General features: G+C 37.9%; 1 protein-coding gene across 7 annotated transcripts in view; it reads right to left on the bottom strand.

Annotated features, from left to right (window-relative positions):
• CADPS2 (calcium dependent secretion activator 2) overlaps positions 1 to 17,694 on the bottom strand; it is a 400,665-nt gene that overhangs the window by 124,755 nt on the left and 258,216 nt on the right. For 6 of the 7 annotated variants that reach the window (XM_058681318.1, XM_058681315.1, XM_058681314.1 and 3 more), the window contains exons 11-13: positions 16,656 to 16,856; positions 6,406 to 6,542; positions 3,264 to 3,451 (exon numbers count right to left, since the gene is read on the bottom strand). In XM_058681318.1, coding sequence (XP_058537301.1) covers positions 3,264 to 3,451; positions 6,406 to 6,542; positions 16,656 to 16,856 — 526 coding nt within the window. Of the gene's footprint in view, positions 1 to 3,263; positions 3,452 to 5,880; positions 6,013 to 6,405; positions 6,543 to 16,655; positions 16,857 to 17,694 lie in introns of those variants that run through there. The other variant, XM_058681317.1, reaches the window with a different exon arrangement.

The raw sequence follows: 17,694 nt of genomic DNA, 5'->3' as shown, positions 1-17,694 counted from the left end.
AGACAATGGTAGAATGTCCAGCATTCTTTTGTCAAGATACATTTAACAGTTTCACTGGGAGTCCTCCTTTGATTCTGAGCAGAGATGCATTACAATGTACCCTCATTTTCCAGTGTGCTAGTCTCCATTATATAGTTCCATCTCTGAGACTATGTGTGTGGGTGTCTGTGTATTCATATACATACATATATGTATATGTATACACATACATATATATGTATACATATATAATCTATATATATATAGTATATATATTATTTTCCATGAAGGTTGACTTCTATCCCAGAGAACATATTTCTCCTTTTAGGATTGGCTTAATTTGCTGAACATAATGGTTTCTACTTCAAACCACTTTGTTGCAAACGGCAGAATTTCCTTAACCTTAATGGTCAAATAGTAATCCATGGAGTAGGTGTATCTGTTTCTTTATCCACTCCTCTTTTAATAGATACCTCAGCTGCTTCCATGTATTCTCTACTGTGGACTGTGCTGCTATAAACAGAGGTACAAGTCACCTTCATATGCAGACTTGACTTCCGTTGGCTACATCCTCAGGAGTGGGATAGCTGGGTCATACGACAGATCAATTTTCAGTTATCTTGCACTCTCCATACTGACTTTCATAGTGACTGCACTAACTTACCTTCCCGCCAGCTGCAAAGCAGGTTACCTTTCTCGCTACATCCATGCTACCAGGTGTTGTTAGTAGAGCTCTGACTGTAGGCTAATCTCACTGAAGTTATGTGGATTCTCAGTGTGGTTTTTATTTGTATTTCCTTAACAGCTAGGGAGCTCGAGCTTTTTTTTTTTTCATGTCAATTAGCTTTTTGAATCTGTTCTTTTGAAAAATACCTGCACATATCCTTTACTGTTTCTTCACAGGGATGTTTGTTTTGCTATCATTGAGTTTGTGAAGCTCTCTGTAAATCCTGGATACAAGTCCCTTCTCTGCTGTGTAGTGTGCCAAGATGTCCTCCCATTCTGCTGATTGCTTTTTACTTTGTCAATCATTTGCTTTGTTTACAGAAATTGCTATTTTGGCTTTGATTGTGCTTTTGGTGACTTCTCGAAACAATCTGTACCAATGCCGATATCTTGCAAAGTGTTTCCTATGGCTTCCTCGAAGAATTTGATGCTTTCTGATGCAAATTCAGGTCATTGATTCATCTTGAGGTGATTTTTATCCTAACGAGGCAGGTGCAGTTCTTGCTTCTTACCTTTGCAGGCTACTATCCAACTGTCCCAATGAAATTTGCTAAAGAGACCAAACTTTTCCCCTGGATTATTTTCAGTTCTCTTGTTGAAGATGAGTTGGCTGCACATGTGTGGGCTGCCTTCCAGGGTTTCTATTCTATACTGCTGTGTAGTACGTCTTGAGCTCTGGAAGTGTGATTCCTTCAGCTTTATTTTCACTCTTCAGGATAGCTTTGGTTGTTCGTGGTTCTCCTGTGCTTCCAGATGAATTTTTGTATCATCGTTTCGATTTCTGAGAAGAGTGTTTTTGGGATTTTGGTTGTTATCACATTGAATCTTTTTATTGTTTTCCATAATATGGACATTTTGATTGTTTTTTTTTTACTAATCCAGGGACATGGTAAATTTCTCCATCTTTTTACTTTTTTTTGTATTTCTTTCTTGATGTTTTGTAATTTTCATCTCAGAAGTCTTCCAGGTCTTTGGTTAGATTTATTCCAAGGTATAGAAGATTCTTTTCTGTTTTATTTATTACTTTTTAAAAGATTTATTTATTTTTATTGGAAAGACAGATATACAGAGAGGAGGAGAGACACAGAGGAAGATTTTCCCTCTATTGCTTCACTCCCCAAGCAATGGCTGGAGCTGTGCTGATCCGAAACCAGGAGCCTGGAGCCTCTTCTGGGTGTCCCACATGGGTGCAGGATCCCATGGCTTTGGGCCATCCTCAACTGCTTTCCAAGGCCACAAGCGTGGAGCTGGATGGGAAGCAGGGAGGCTTCCGGGATTAGAACCAGCACCCATATGGGATCCTGGTGTGGACAAGGGGAGGACTTTAGTTGCTAGGCTTCCGCACTGGGCCCTCTTTTGTTTTAAAGGGGGCTATACTTAAAAGTTTTTTTTTTTTTCTCAGCCATGGAGTTGTTTGTATATACTAAAGGCAACAATTTATGTTCATTGATGTCGCACCCTACGATCCTGCCAAGCTCTCTTATGGGTTCTAATATTCTCCTTATTCATCTTTTGGTCCTTCTTTTTATGGAATCAATTCTTCTGTGAATAGGCATAATTTTAATTCTTTGTTTCCAATTTGAATTCCTTTCTTTCTCTTGCTTAATAGCTTTAGTGAAAACTTCCAGGGCTATGTTGAATAGCGATGGTGAATGCAGACATCCTTGCCTAACTCCAGATTTTAGTGAAAAAGCTAACAGTCTTTCCCCATTCAGCTGATGCTGTCATTGCTCTAAGAGGCTTACTCAAACATCCCACAGTAAGAAACACTGACTTAACCCCAGATAGTGTGACTTCCGAATCCTCTGACTGCTGGGTTCTATGTTAGTTTGTATGATTAATGAAAAGGAAAGAACAAGGGAGAAAGATGGAGTAGTAGTTCCAGCACGTGCAAAAGGGACAGCTTGGATAACATATAGGGGGAACCCTAGGAAAGGCAATTTGAGCAAAGGTTAGGAGAAAGCAGGGTGACATGAATGGATACTACACAGCTGTGAACACCTAAACTCTAAACTTTTTTTTTTTTTTACCATATTTTTAAGAGGTGCAGTCAGCAGTTCAGAATGATGAAAGCTGCTCTTTGTTCTGCTAGCCTACAGTGGGGAATGAGAGGAGACTTTTTATCTGCTACACCATTTGCCTTGTTATGTCACTGAAAGTTTATTTTACAGAGGAAAGTAAAGATCCTCAGGTAGGCACAAAGTTATCAACACATTCTCCCTAGGCACAGATACGCATGACAATAGGAACAATATGGACACTTCAACTGCACAGGCCACAGTACTAGGTAGCACATAAGAGCAAAAGGAAATTTCTACTCTCATGCGTATTTTTTTTTCTGTCTTGTCAAGTGGTTTCACCAGCAAAAAGAAACATAAAGTGCAGCCCACCTCGATCAACAACATACTGATGTACATTTTTCCTTTGTGAGTTTCTTCCCTTATAAGAAGTGTTTGCTATTTAAAATCCGTTACTAGGTGATAATAGCAAGGCATATTATTCTCTGTCTTCCAAAGTCAACCCTATACATTTCCCTGTATATTTGCAATTAAAAATACCTGTTGCCGTGCACATGAGAGGCACAGAATGCAAAGCTGTAATGGAGCAGGGTTGGGTCAATGACAGCACCGCTTTCTGAATGTTCCATCAGCTCTGTCAGGTAGCAGAGATGTCTGTGACAGCCTCGAACACCGTAACGAGCGCAGTACTCATCCAACACAAACACTTGGCCAGGGCTAAACCAACCCTGCAAAAGGAAAACCAATACACGCGTTTTTCTGTCTGCAGTAGGACTTGTTTCTCTGTTGACACGTTGAGCCATGATAAGCAACAGCTGCATAGTAGTATCTTTGATGCCGATTTCATTAGAGCTGTGTTTCAGGGTAGTTTCAGAAGAGCCAGTATTACTGAGTTTGAAACTAATTGAGGACATTAATTTAGTCTTTCTTATTACCACAGCCAGATTAGGGCAGTTACTTCACTTTCATTCAAAACTAGTTGAGTGTCATAATAATAAAATAATATCTAAGATTTTATCTATAAAATAATTCTAAAAACTTTAATTCTCTTATGGAAGAATTACAGAAAAGAAGTGCAAAAAGAATAGTCAAGAAGACACTGTAATTGAAATTGCCAACTTACTACAACCTTGTTTCTAGAGTGAGTTAAAAGCTCAGTAAATATAGTAGTGTTAGATTTATGTATTAATTTGAAAGGCAAAGTGACTGAGGGAAAAAGTTAAAGGATGAAGGCATGGAGGGAGAAGGAGAGGGTGTCGGCATGAAAGCGAGGGGCGGGGGGATAGAGAGAGAAAGAGAGAGAGAGAGAGAGATGTCTTATCTACTGATTCACTCTTCCAAATGGCTACAACAGCCAGAGCTGGCTGCAATGAAGCCAGGTATCAGCAATTCTGGGTCTCTCACATGAGCTAAGCGTTCATCCACTGCTTCGCAGGTGTACCAGCAGGAAGCTGAATGGGAAATGGAGCAGCTTAGACTCAAACTGGCACTTCAAGACAGGACACGGATGGTGTACACCACTGTGCCACAATGCCTGTTCCCTGTGCTTTTTGGGAACTTGAATATGTGGGATATTTTTCTCATTCTGTTTATCTCATCATGACTAGCAAATAGATTACTGTCTCACCGCAGTTGCATCTGGTACTCTGGTAAAGATGCTGGGATGTATGTGTGTATTCATGTGTGTCACCCAAGACAGAAGGAAATCTTTAGATGGTTAAACCTTTAACGGTTGAGCAGAGTTCATTCATAACATACTTCAAATATTATATGATTACATAAAATTAACCTAAGAGTATAGAAAGGAGGGACAATGATGTGTTTTATAGGGGAGTAAGTGGCAGCTTTTACCCTAGTAGCTAGGAGTCTAGTTACAAAGGCTTATTCCATACAAGAGAAGCTAGGTTTGACACCTGGCTCCAGCTGCTAATTTCAGGTTCTTACCAACGCAGGGCCTGGGAAGCAGCAGTGACGATTTAGGGATTGGGATCCCCGAACACCCACATAGGGGATGCGTCCTTCTGGCTTCGGCTTTGCTAAATCTCAGCTGTGACAGGCACCTGAGAGCTAAGTGGTCTACGCCTCTCTGGCTCTCATTTTTTTGTTTTTTTACAGAAAAAAATTTTAAAAAAGAAAAAATAATAAGAGGAGACAGAATAAACAAATAAGAGGTAGAAAATTTGATGAGTGTGGGAGAAAGATGAGAAGGAAATAAAAAGAGAAAGGATGAAAAGACTCCCGAATCCTTAATCGTGATGATGGTACAGACTGTGCTACATATAACACACACGTTATTTCTTAGTAGTTAAAACTGTGCTACACATAACACATACCTTATCTCTTAATAAACATATCACACACGGTATGTGTTATGATTTCCACATGTCTGACATAGGCTGTCAGAGCTGCTAAACCAGCTGCCAGAAACCACACTTAAAGTGAGTTGCTGAGCTGCAGTGTGCCTCCAGGGAGCTGATCGTCATATTCCCTATCCCCCCACTCCCATCACATCACACAAACTCTCCTTGAGGTACAGGCTTTCCCTCAGAGTCCACACTACCTGTGGGCTCACCAACAAATTTAAAGCAATATTTGATAACTCAGTTATGCTTCTGGATAACTTTCACAATCATCCAAGAGGAACCTGTCCCTTACACTGTCTTAGTGTGCTTTTCTGGGAGAAGGTATCTTAGGTCTTAGTGATTTGGTTCACTCTCTTGTAACTGTGAAGTTCAAGATGGATTAGTTTTAAAATAGATTACTATATGCAGAATAATGGCTACTTCATATGAAGTAAATAAACCACCAGTGAAATCATAGTGGCAAGTAGATTTACTTGCTCCTTTGCACTTCAGCATCTCCAAGGAAGGGAGCACAGCCTGTCCTCTCCAAAATATTATTCTGAAAAGATTTTAACTTTTTTTCCCCCAAGAAGTTACTATGTTCAGTGTCTGAAAGACTCAACTGTGTCTTAAACAGGTATCTGCTTGTCATGAAAATTCTCAAGGAATTGTCATTGACAATATAAATGCTCAGAAGGAGACATACTTCTACGGCATCGCACATTCTTTGCGAATATAAGCGATACTATTCACTCCCAAATGTTAGCTACAGTCTCAACACATATCAGGTAACGATTTAGGTCCTCGATAACCACCTTCCCTCTTTTGGAAGGAATACAAATTATAGTTGGAGGGCAAGGTAAAAATAAATCTTCCCTCTGCTAGGTTCAGCCCCTATCAGATTGTTTATCATAACACCTCTTTCTCGTATGACACAGGCTGTTCTTCTAGAAAAGAAAGAGAAAAAATGCAAGAGATCAACATCTGGTGAGCAGAACTGAAAGCTCAAAATATCTGTAAGCTGTTAGCAAATCCTCTAACAGCTTTTTCCCCATCTTTATTTAAAGCCTTCTGTTTTCTCCTGGCCTTCTCTGGAGGCGCTGATAAAACACAGTTCAGCATCCATTCAAGTCTGTTCTGCTGTCTATTGAGTGGCACAGCAGTGGTTGCCAAGTGTATAATTTTCAAATTGGGAAGCAATCGATGGAAATCCTTTCTCCCTAACTCCAACTACGGTTATTAAATGAGTCCAGAATAAAGTGCTGGTTTGTCACAGGTGCTTCTCACTTTCTAAAACTGTCCATTCTAATCTACCGGGGACTAGACAGAATTGTACTCACCAAGCAAGAGTAGGAATCGTTGAGTCTGTGATGCAAAGCCTGCCTCTGGAGTATTCTAAAGAGGAAGGCATGGTCAAGCTTGCAAGGATTTGCAGAAATAAACTCATCCATGCCATGTTTCTGGAAACGCTCTGCATCTGTAAGTCCCAAAAAAGGCATGGAGAGCAAAATTACTTGTTGGTTTAATAATAGAAAAACAGTTTTTGAAGAACACAAAAATTCATACTCTACAATAACAGAAGGCTACCTCTTATTAACATGACACCAAAAGTTAGGCACATTGGCATAAATTTCAAATTTATGTAGCTTACATAAAAAAGAAAATGAAAGTTCACAAATCATTTGGTATGAAGAAATTCCATCTTCACGCAAAACTACTGTTAAATCCATCAGAAGAATAATCTTATTTTCCAACTTTAAGGAAAGTTAAATTTTTTAAAAACCTGTTTATTGAAGGAATTGACTGGAAAAGAATCCAGGTCTATTCATAAGAAGGTAACCACAATGGACAGAAGCCTGCTTTCCAAATGGCAAAGTAGGGCAGGAATGAACACACAAGCTTCAGCTGGATCACTTCCAGTCCTCTTTCTGTACGGAGCTTTCAATGGGACCATCCTTCATGTGGAAATGACAGTGAATGCTCTCAAGCTTTAAGTTTGAGGGACATAAAAAAGCGAGCATCATGTCTGTGCAAATATGCAGACAAAGCACATCGTCCCAAATGGCACTGCAACCAAAGGCCCAAACACATTGTTCTTCACAGATTGCATCTTTCAACGCCTGTAGACCCTGCGGGTTTATCAAAAGGCAAGCTTTTATGATTGCTTTCATTAATGGTATGTTTTGTCAAAGTCTTCCATGTGAATTATTTACTAAGTAAGGAAAGAAAAGGGCATCCAATTCCCCCAGAGGAGTGCTGGGGTGTTACTACATTAGCTCTGTTCAGAACCTAGTGTGTACTGGGAAGATAATCAGTCACTAATATAAGAGAGGGCTCTTCTCACAATGGTACAACGGAAGCACCATTGTCATGTAATGTTCTTAGATAGAACTCTTTTGGTCACAGCAGGAAAAGCGGAGTTCTAAATGTAAGCTAAGTGAGTTTCTAAAACATACATGGTGCAATCCTAAAATTCTAACGGAGGAGAGACAAAAGTTTATTGATTAAACCCAATTATAGAGTCAGGCTCATAATAAAACTCAATATTGATCTGTGGACATGATGCTAACATAATCAGTCACATTTAGATATTTAGCCCATATCATATTGATCCATGTCAAGTTCAACTTTCAGCCATATTTGTGGATGGAAGGACTATGTAATTCAAGCTGAAGGGTCCACAGAATCACATTAAAAGAAGATATACAAACGGATGTATATCTTCCATCAATGACGGATAACTGAAGGTGAATGTAGAAAGTAAGCAACGCACAGCAGTTTATCAATGAAGCGGGGGCCCAAGACTATGACCACGGAGAAGATATGTGTTGCTTTATATTTAATAATTACTTTCCTGAGCAGCTAAATACATTGCTAGGAAAAATGAACTATATTTCCTGAGCTGAGAAATATAATTCAAGATCATATATTTTGTTTTTTCTTTTGACCAAGAGTCCTAATATAAAACTAAATGCAAAATAAAAACTGTTTCAAGAGGCAGAATATTGAAAACTGCAAAGCACATTTATTATAAAACTGAAAGATTGATTTGTGTTTTAAAAAATTTGTGTTAGAGTCTACAGCTAAGAAAAAATTTTTAATATCACCTTTTGGAACTAATCAATGGTTTTATAAAACATTTTCTGAGTTTTATCCATTGTTTCTCCCACCATAGAAGCTCATAACAAGAAGTTAAAAGTAACACCTGTTAATGACTTATCTGTTGAACAGAGGATACATAATACATTTTGGTAAAAAAAAAATCCATAATTATAGTGTAAAGGTATGTGGAAGTAAATAATTTCTTTCAAAACCATCCGTATAAACTCTTCAATAATACTTGTGAAAGAGTATGCAGTTTATTTTTGTAACATCTATGAATTTACAGATTTTTTTCCCTGAGATACACATCAATCCATGTATTTATTAATGTGACAAGTCTTTCAAATCTTGCACCTGAATAGAAAGTCATTATAATCATTACCACAAGTGACAAAAATGATATTCAAGATTGCAATTTAAGTCAAATACATTAACTCTGAAAAAAGGGCAAACAAATGCACTAAATGCTCTGAAAAAAATTACCTATGATTACTGTAGGTCAATAATTTCATGAACTGAAATGTGTTCTTAAGAGAGTATCCTACATTCAAAATAGGACTGGGAAGGTCAGGCATCTCCGCTCTTTCCCGCATGTGACACATGCACCCTTAAAAATGTTTTACGTAAAAATACTTTGACATGTATCAGCAAATTATTAGTTTTCACAAGCATGTGAAAAAATAACAATAATCTGCTTATGTCAAGATTTTGGGGAATGTATGTTCACAGATATTCATTTGAAAAAACAAGCAGAGTTGTTTTACTTTGCTAGCCCTTGCTTTTTAACAAAAATTATAGAAACGAATATGAGTGTTCCCAACATCTTTAAAGTAAAATGCACGATAAGAGGAAAATAAAATCCAGGAGGGAAGTAAAATGTATACAGCTAAAAGTTTTTAATTTCTTTTTAGATTTATTTTATTTTATTTTGATTTCAGATACAGAATAACAAAGAGAGGAGAGAGAGAGAGAGTGCGCTTCCATTCGCTGGTTCACTTCCCCATTGGCCACAACATGCAGAGCTAGGCTGATCTGAAGCCAGGAGCATCTTCTGGGTCTCCCACATGGGTTCAGGGGTCTAGGACTTGAACTTATCATCTTCTGCTTTCCAGGGCATGGACAGGAAGCCAGATCAGAAGTGAAGCAGCCAGGTTGCCAACAGATGCCCATGTGCATGCCAGCTCTTCAGGTGGAAGCTCAGCCTACTACACTGCAGCAGGAACTCCCAAAGTATTTTAATTTTTAAGAATACAATGGTTAAATATTACGTAGCTCCTTACTTTTATAAAAGCATATTTCCACGCAATTCTCTCTTGATATGGTCCACCTACATTTTATTTATTTATTTTTAAAAATTTATTGTCAGTTCACGATACCGTTCTATAGGCTCTGGTATTTCCCTTACCCCTTTCCATAATCCCCCAGCCCCACCAACTGAGTTCTCCCATATCACAACAGCACAGTTCCTCACAAACAGTCATGAATCCATCACTGTGGACATAGACAGTGGCATAGAGTCCAGCATCCCCTTGTCAAGACACATCCACAGTTTTCACCGAGAGTCCATCCTCAATCCAAAGTAGAGACGCACACTGCACTGCATCCTCACTTCTGGACAAGTCAGTCTCCACTACATTTTGTTCTTAAAAGACACAGAGTATCATCTGGATCAAACAGCAAACATGTTTCTACTCAGCAGCAGAACCAAAGCTCAGACAATGAACCTGCTGTAGACTGGGTTACTTTCAATTAGTGGTGATTATCACAGACAATTACGATGATCAATTTTTAGTGAAAAGCAATTTGTGCTGTTATTCAAATGTCCTCTGATAACAGCAAGTTCCAGTTCAGTTGGTCTTCTAAAATGATATAAAAAGTATCAAAACAAACAGGATATGAGCTTAAAAACATAAAGCAAAAATGTAATAAGTTGTGCTGATTAACCTATATACTATGAACAGAGGTGGGATATGGTAACTGAAGAGCTGGGTGGAGTTTACACAGTACCAGTGGGATCTATGCTCTGGTGTCTTCAGGTGGCACCTTCACTAGGTGTGCTCACAGTAGATGGAATAAAATCCAAACAGAAAAGTTACCATTTTCATTGGCCCTAAGTCTTACTTACAGAAATTTAATTAAAATAAAATCTAAAACAATCATTTTTGTTAGGAAAATGTTTTTTGGAAGTCAAGAGAAGAGAACAAACAGACTAGGAATTTAAACAGTTATCACAAACTTGAAATCAGGGAATGTAAGAAACACTATGAAGACTTTCCTAGGTGACCTGCCCACTCTAGTGGTGGAGCCTATTCAGTGGGCACTGACCACGATAAAACCTATGAGCTAGATGTCCAAATCCAATTCCAGGAAGGCATCAAAATTAGAGTTCTCAATGTGAGAGATATATATATTTAAAAACTTAACTGAAATGCTTCTCTTTCCTTTGCTATAAAATTCTAAGGATGCTGTCTGTTGGAAGACACAGTTAATAAAAGAGTGAAAACAAGACTCAGGTAAAAGGGCACATTGAAGCAACGAGGCCATTTAATGTCAGGGACTGAGACAGCATCATAAGGATTAACAGGAGGGCTGAACTAAACAACAAATGGCCCTTTTGCAGTACAGTGCTCTGCACTGCTATATGTTAAAAACCGTCCTCTATGTGCCTGTTGCTGCGTTAACTATCCCTCATATCTGATGATGTATCTGTTTCTCAGAGATTGATAATTAAAAGCAGATAAAATGGTCAGCACATCTGTGGGACATGCATGTGTTTTCAGCTGAAGACCAGAGTCATGTCTGACAGATATTTTATACAGGAGCTTTTTTCACAGGTCAAAGGAAGTAAAAACTAGTGTATGAATTTATACATCTTGCCCCTTGCAGCAGGTAACACAGAAGTAATGTCTTCACACCATGACAATTCATACATACAGAGCCACTAATACACACATACTGAATACCCAGATTTATTAGAAGTGATATATTCAATGGGAAGACATGTACTTTCTCTATAAAACAAAAACTTAACATTTTAGATCAATCTGGAAAATAAATGTCTAACAATTTAAAAATACAGACCTTAAAAATCAAATAGCAGATTTCCTGGTTCATTCTTGACATGAGTTTACTGTTGGAAGCTAGCTGTGCTATGTTATACTATGTAACATACACACAGTATTATGTTACATGCGTGACAGAGCAGGTGGAAACAAGCTTAGTTGGCACTCTGGTTGGAGACAGCAGAGGAGGATGGTTTTAACAAGGCATGTTTGTCAATCTGCCACAGAGGCAAGCTATGTGTGAAGTTGAAGAACTATTCAGCAGCAGCCTACTTTAGCTCTCAGTATTTCTTTAGAATTTCTATGTATCCCAGGAGTCAAGTAAAAAGGGAGGAAAGTTAAACACTTCAAAGAACAAAGTAATTACAAGATGGAAGTAAAACAGAGCCACTTACTTAGAAATCTATACATGTGCATCACTTATTTATATCTGAAAAGATAACGCTGTCTTCTAATGTTAGATTTTATATATTTCTTGTTTTATTTTTACTCTCCTTAAGCATACAGTACATACAGCTTTCAAAATAATCTCTCACTTTCGTCCTAAAATGCATATTTCAAGGAAAGTTCAGAAAACAAGGTACACGTAATCCATTCATCCAATTAAGCTCATCAATTGTGACAACTCAGATGTAACAAATTTCTTTTTCAGTTTGAGCATAATGCAACGTGTTTTCTATGTAAAATACAGTGACTTAAAATACATTTATGTAGAGGAAGAGGGGCAGGTAGACAGGGACTGGGAGAGAGAGTAAAAACATATCAAAACCATGATTTCATCTGATTTCTCTCCAAATGGGAATGACCGAGGCAGGGACAGGCTGGGCAACTCAATGTAGGTCTCCCATGCGGATGGAAGGCACCAAATCAGTTACCCCAGCACCTGCTGCCTCCCGCAGTGCACATACTGGAAGCTGGAACTGGAGCAGAGCCAGGATTCTGATAACTCAGGCCACCCCTTTTTGAAATGTTATCATATTATCATAGCCATTACCTTTATGCCTGTATGAGTGGCATGTGTTAGATGAGTCTTACACTTCTCTGTTGTGGTAAACTGACACTTTGTCTCATAAATGGTAAAGCTAGCTTAAATATTCTGATTTTGGCTAGAAAGTAGGAGAGCAACACTGCAAACAAGATCATGGTCTTCTTCAAATATCACAGATTATAAAATCTTAAGCAGATCTGATTTCAAAAGAATCATGCAAGTACTTACCCTTACCAGCTACAGGTCAGCAATGAAATAAGAAACAAAGAGTACGTAAGTGGATTAGAAACAGAGGCATTTATACTTGCAAAGCTACTCATTTTAATTTGATGTTATTATATCAAAATGTTAAACTTTCTACTATTGCCTATGATAACAGTGTCATGACCCTCATTAACAGCAGAAAGGTGGAGTTAAGACTACACCTGGGGCCCGGCGGCGTGGCCTAGCGGCTGAAGACCTCACCTTGAAAGCCCCGGGATCCCATATGGGCACCGGTTCTAATCCTGGTGGCTCCACTTCCCATCCAGCTCCCTGCTTGTGGCCTGGAAAAGCAGTCGAGGACGGCCCAATGCATTGGGACCCTGCACCCGCGTGGGAGACCTGGAAGAGGTTCCAGGTTCCCGGCATCGGATCGGCACAGCACCGGCCATTGCGCTCACTTGGGGAGTGAACCATCGGATGGAAGATCTTCCTCTCTGTCTCTCCTCCTCCTCCGTATATCTGACTTTGTAATAAAAATAAATCTTAAAAAAAAACACTACACCTGATAGACCATTTTACTACAAAACACAGGGGCTGGTGTCGGGGGCGGGCAGAGAAGGTGGAAAGGGAGAGAGGAAGACCGATGCTTGCAAAATTGCAAAACGTAAAATAAGAATTATTATACTTGATCTTAGCCAAAAGGCAGAGAAGCGATAGTAAAACAAGAATTACAAAAAAAAAAAAAAAAAAAGAGAGAGAAAAGAAAAAGGGAAAAGAAGGAGATAACAGTAGCAGAAGAAGTAGCCTAGCTCTGGCCACTGCAGCCATTTAGGGAGTGAGGCAGAAAACAGAGCATCTCCCTGACCTGCCTTTTCCCTTTGAAAATTTGCCTTTCAAATAAAAATAAATAAATCAATAAATAACAAAAATAAAAAAGATGGAGGAAAAAGAAAAGATAAAGTGAAGGGGAAATAAAGCATTTCCCAGACAAGCAAAACAGAATTCATGACAATTAAACCAGCCCTACAGAAGTCCTGTAAGGAGACCTAAAAAACCATGAAAACCTACAATGCTACAAATTCACTAAGAATAGATACAAAAAAAGAGAATCCAAACTTATGATGAAAAGTTACCAAATTACAGATAAAAAATAAGATGCAAAAAAAGAAACGAAAAGTATAACAATCGGTAATCAAATAACAGAATGACAAGAATTAGTTTTTGTTAAATCAATATTAATGTTAAATACACAAGGATTATATTCTCCACTCAAAAGATACAGATTGGAATAATAGATTAAATATAACAAGAGCCTGCGGCAGTAGCCTAGTGGCCAAAGGTCTTGCCTTGTATCCATGAGGATCCCCATATGTCCCAGCAGTTCTACTTCCTACCAAGGTCCTTACTTGTGACCTGCGAAAGTAGTGCAGGATGACCCAGAGCCTGGGGACCTTGTACCTGTGTGGGAGACCCAGAAGAAGCACCTGGCTCCTGGCTTTGTGTTGGCTTAGCCCTGGCCATTGTGGCTATTTGGGGAGTGAAACAGTGGATCGAAGATCTTTCTCTCTGAATATCTGTCTCTCTGTATATCTGCTTTTCAAGTAAAAATAAATAAATCTTTAAAAAATACAGCAAAACGGGGCTGTATGCTGTTTACAATGATGACATGCTGCCTACAAGAAACTGCCTTTGCATGTGATTATTCACAGAGAGTGAAAAAGTAAAGGGTTGGATAAAGATAGACCAGATAAATAAAGTACAAATTGGAAACTTAGAAGGTGTTTATGTATTAACAAGAGGATTAATCTAGCAAAAAGGTAGAATAATGAGAAAACACATATGTAACTAATATAAGACTACACAGATACACAGAGAGAGTATTATGAGGCCTAACAGGAGAGACAGACTCCACTACAAAAATCCAAGGTACTTCACCATCCCACTGTCATTCATAAACAGTCAAATCGTCCAGGCAGAAAAATCAACATATATATCTAAGCTGATCCATCCTACTGACCAAACAGGCCTAACAGATGGCAGAGAATTTCCACAACAACTACAAAACATGGGTTCTTATTAGCACATACAACAAAATGAAAAGTTCATTCTTTTTAACTAGCAATGAAACACTCTCTATGATAGGCCAAAAATCAGGTTTCAGCATAGTTAAAGACTGAAATCATACCATTTAACTTCTCAGATCAGAAAGGAATAAAACTAGAAATCAACACAAAGAACAACAGAAAACTTACAATTGTAAATTAAGCAACATGCTCCCCAAGGACTACTGGAACACTGAGGAACTCAAAAGGAAATAAGACCATTTCTTGAAACAAGAGAAAATGAACTGAGAATATATCAAAATCTATGGGATACAGCCAAAGTAGTAAGAGGGGAGTTTATCATAAGTGTATACATTTAAAAACTGGAAAGTTTATTGTTTATTGTCAAATAAACAATCCAATAAATACAATTCAAGAATCAGAAAAATAAGAACTAACTCCAAATTACAAGGAGGCAGGGAAATTACAATAATCAGAGACTAAGTGAATCTGAAACTGAAACAAAAGATCAACAAAAGTAGATCAGTAAAAGCTAATTTTTTTGGAAAAGATAAAAAGCATAGACAAAACTGTAGCTCCCACCCCGCAAAAAAAAGAGGGGGGAAGGTCTCACTAAACGTGATAGAGGGAACTCAAACATGCCTACAGTGAGCACACAAGGGACACAGATGATGCGGACCTCTTTATAAGATGCCACGGCCGGTTCACTGCATGCACAACAACATACAGTGACTGGAACAAATACAGCAAACCACACCCACGGCCTTACACACAGAACCAATGCGGACTACACGTTGCCTTGCACGGCATCAGTCTGACACAGTCCCTCTGGAACTTCATTAATTCTTGATGAAATGTAATGATTTAAGGGAGAGAAGGGTTTTTGATACACTGAATTTAAATCTACGGCAAAGTTCAGTTGAACAGAAGACTTTAAGCTTACAGAAAAGTTAGAAATTATTTAAAATGCTTTCAACTGCAAAGAAATAAAGTTGTTCTGAACTACTTAGTTCTGACTTTTTGTTGTTGTTTTGCTATAGCCCGTCATGTGCACGGCCAGAGGAGCAATGGGAAGGCAGAAAATGCGAGACAACATTTTGGCTAAACTAAAAGTGCCCAGCATAATATCCTCTTCCTTTATTTTGTTATTGAAGATGACCCTGTTTCCAATTTGAAAGGAAGAACAAATAAGAATTTTAAAGCCCATTAAAAATTTAACAAATTTATATTCCCAAATTAGTTTTTATTATAATCTAAAAAAATCCCAAACTAATTATGAATATATTCTGTGATTTGTTAAAAAACAACAACAACAAAAAGAAGGATCTCACAAACCACCTTTGGATATTGCTCAGATTTGATCTTCAAGGATGTCTAAAAAGCAGATGCCTGATGGATGAAAAAGTAGAAGAAATAATGTTCATCAAGATGCGACCCACCTGGACAAGAATCTTGACAATAAAAAAAAATTAAAGTTTGAGCCTAAAGTTACTGAATGATTATACAAGAAAATAGAGAAGTTTTATAAGACCCTAGTGAGTTGAAGGATCTGTTTCAGTGATTACTAAAGCTATGTTTTTGGAAATATTTCTATCATTACTATATAGTTTGTTGTTGACCACTAGTAAATTAAAACGTAAAATATACTTCTTGATTCAAAATAATATATAGAAAATGACATTATTTTAATGCACTTGGAAAAGGCGAGTTGGCTTTATGACTTTCTTGTTCTATAACAGAGAAAATTCCTACTATCCTTCTTGGTGATTACGAAGAACTTTAGAAAGAGATAATCTGTCATTTCATATTCTGGAATTTTATCAACACAAACCTGGTATTACCGTACTGTCCCCATTTTTATAAGACATCCGGGTCAAAATTATAATGAACAAAAATACAATTTCTTTTGAGAAGTTTCGGGCAATTTTCTCACAATCTTGAGTCCTAGAAATACCTCAACGTTTAGCAAAGTCCTGATTGAACTCCACATGTATCATTTACTCCAGATAGGTATGAGGAATTAGTTAACTGATCCTGTGATGACTAACATGAACTACTTTTATTTAATTAGAAATTACTTAATGATGTAAACTATAATATTGAACCGATCTGTCTCAATTGCATATCTCATAAAGGGTATGAATTGATAAATTATTTTTAACAAAACTTACATAACTGAGCATCTGCATGGAGACTTCCTCCTTTAGGATTCAGCTTCTGAGTCTGAATGGCAGGAACTGGTTTGTAAGATTGACCTGTGGCCCTGTACATGGCTTGAACCCATAATATCCTGTCCTGTTCATCATCGCTGGCAAATATGACAGTATCTCCTTCTTTCACAGCATTGAAAAACATCTGGCCACCCTGAAGTCCTGTACAGGAAGAAAGACATCATCACAACTGTATATACTCAGCAGTTTCTAGTTTTCACGCATCAACTGGCCTCAGGGAAAAGATTGCATTGAATACGAGCAACTGAATGCTTAGAATGATGTTTCTTTGAGGATCAAACCCACAATCCAAGAACTGAAGGGAAACAACCATTAAAAAGCTTAAATTTCCAAGGCTCTTTGGAAATTAAAAGCATTTAGAGATACAACTTGCCCAGGAAAGCATTCTTCAAGGCATATAACACACCCACCAGAAATGCATGTCATAATCTGAAACTTCTGGCCAAAGAGGGAAGTCTCATGTTGGTACATGTACCATGTTATAGGCAGGAGAAATGGAGGATGAGTATACCCACACAAACACAAAACACAGGTCAGGAAAAATGGCATCTCATACTAGAAAACGATATTTTCCATTTCTAATTCAGACCAATTAGTAAACTACATTTCTTAATCTCCAGCTTGCTTAATCCTCTTAATTTCACTAGTATTGATATGTTCACTTACTATTTGTAGATATCAGATACCCAGTACTTGTCAATTACAGGTTCCTCATCTGAGACGCTTGAGAACAAAAGTGTCTCAGATTCTGGATTATTTTCACGTTTTGGAATATTTTTATATGTACTTGTCTCTTCTTATCCTGTTTCTGTTGTAATTTTATTTTCCAATAAATCAGTTTCTGTAAGCACTGTTACAGAATTGTCCTCAAATTTTCTTCAATTACATTTTTCATGATTTAGATGAACCATTATTTTAGAGCTAAAAAAGCAGCCCTAAAAAAACAGATACTTTGAAGCTAACAGAGAGTTACCCAGAT

Source organism: Ochotona princeps, chromosome 25 (assembly GCF_030435755.1).
Source record: "Ochotona princeps isolate mOchPri1 chromosome 25, mOchPri1.hap1, whole genome shotgun sequence".
NCBI classification, from domain to species: Eukaryota; Metazoa; Chordata; class Mammalia; order Lagomorpha; family Ochotonidae; genus Ochotona; species Ochotona princeps.
Note: the sequence above shows the minus strand (reverse complement) of the source record. Positions and strands in the feature narration are given on the sequence as shown.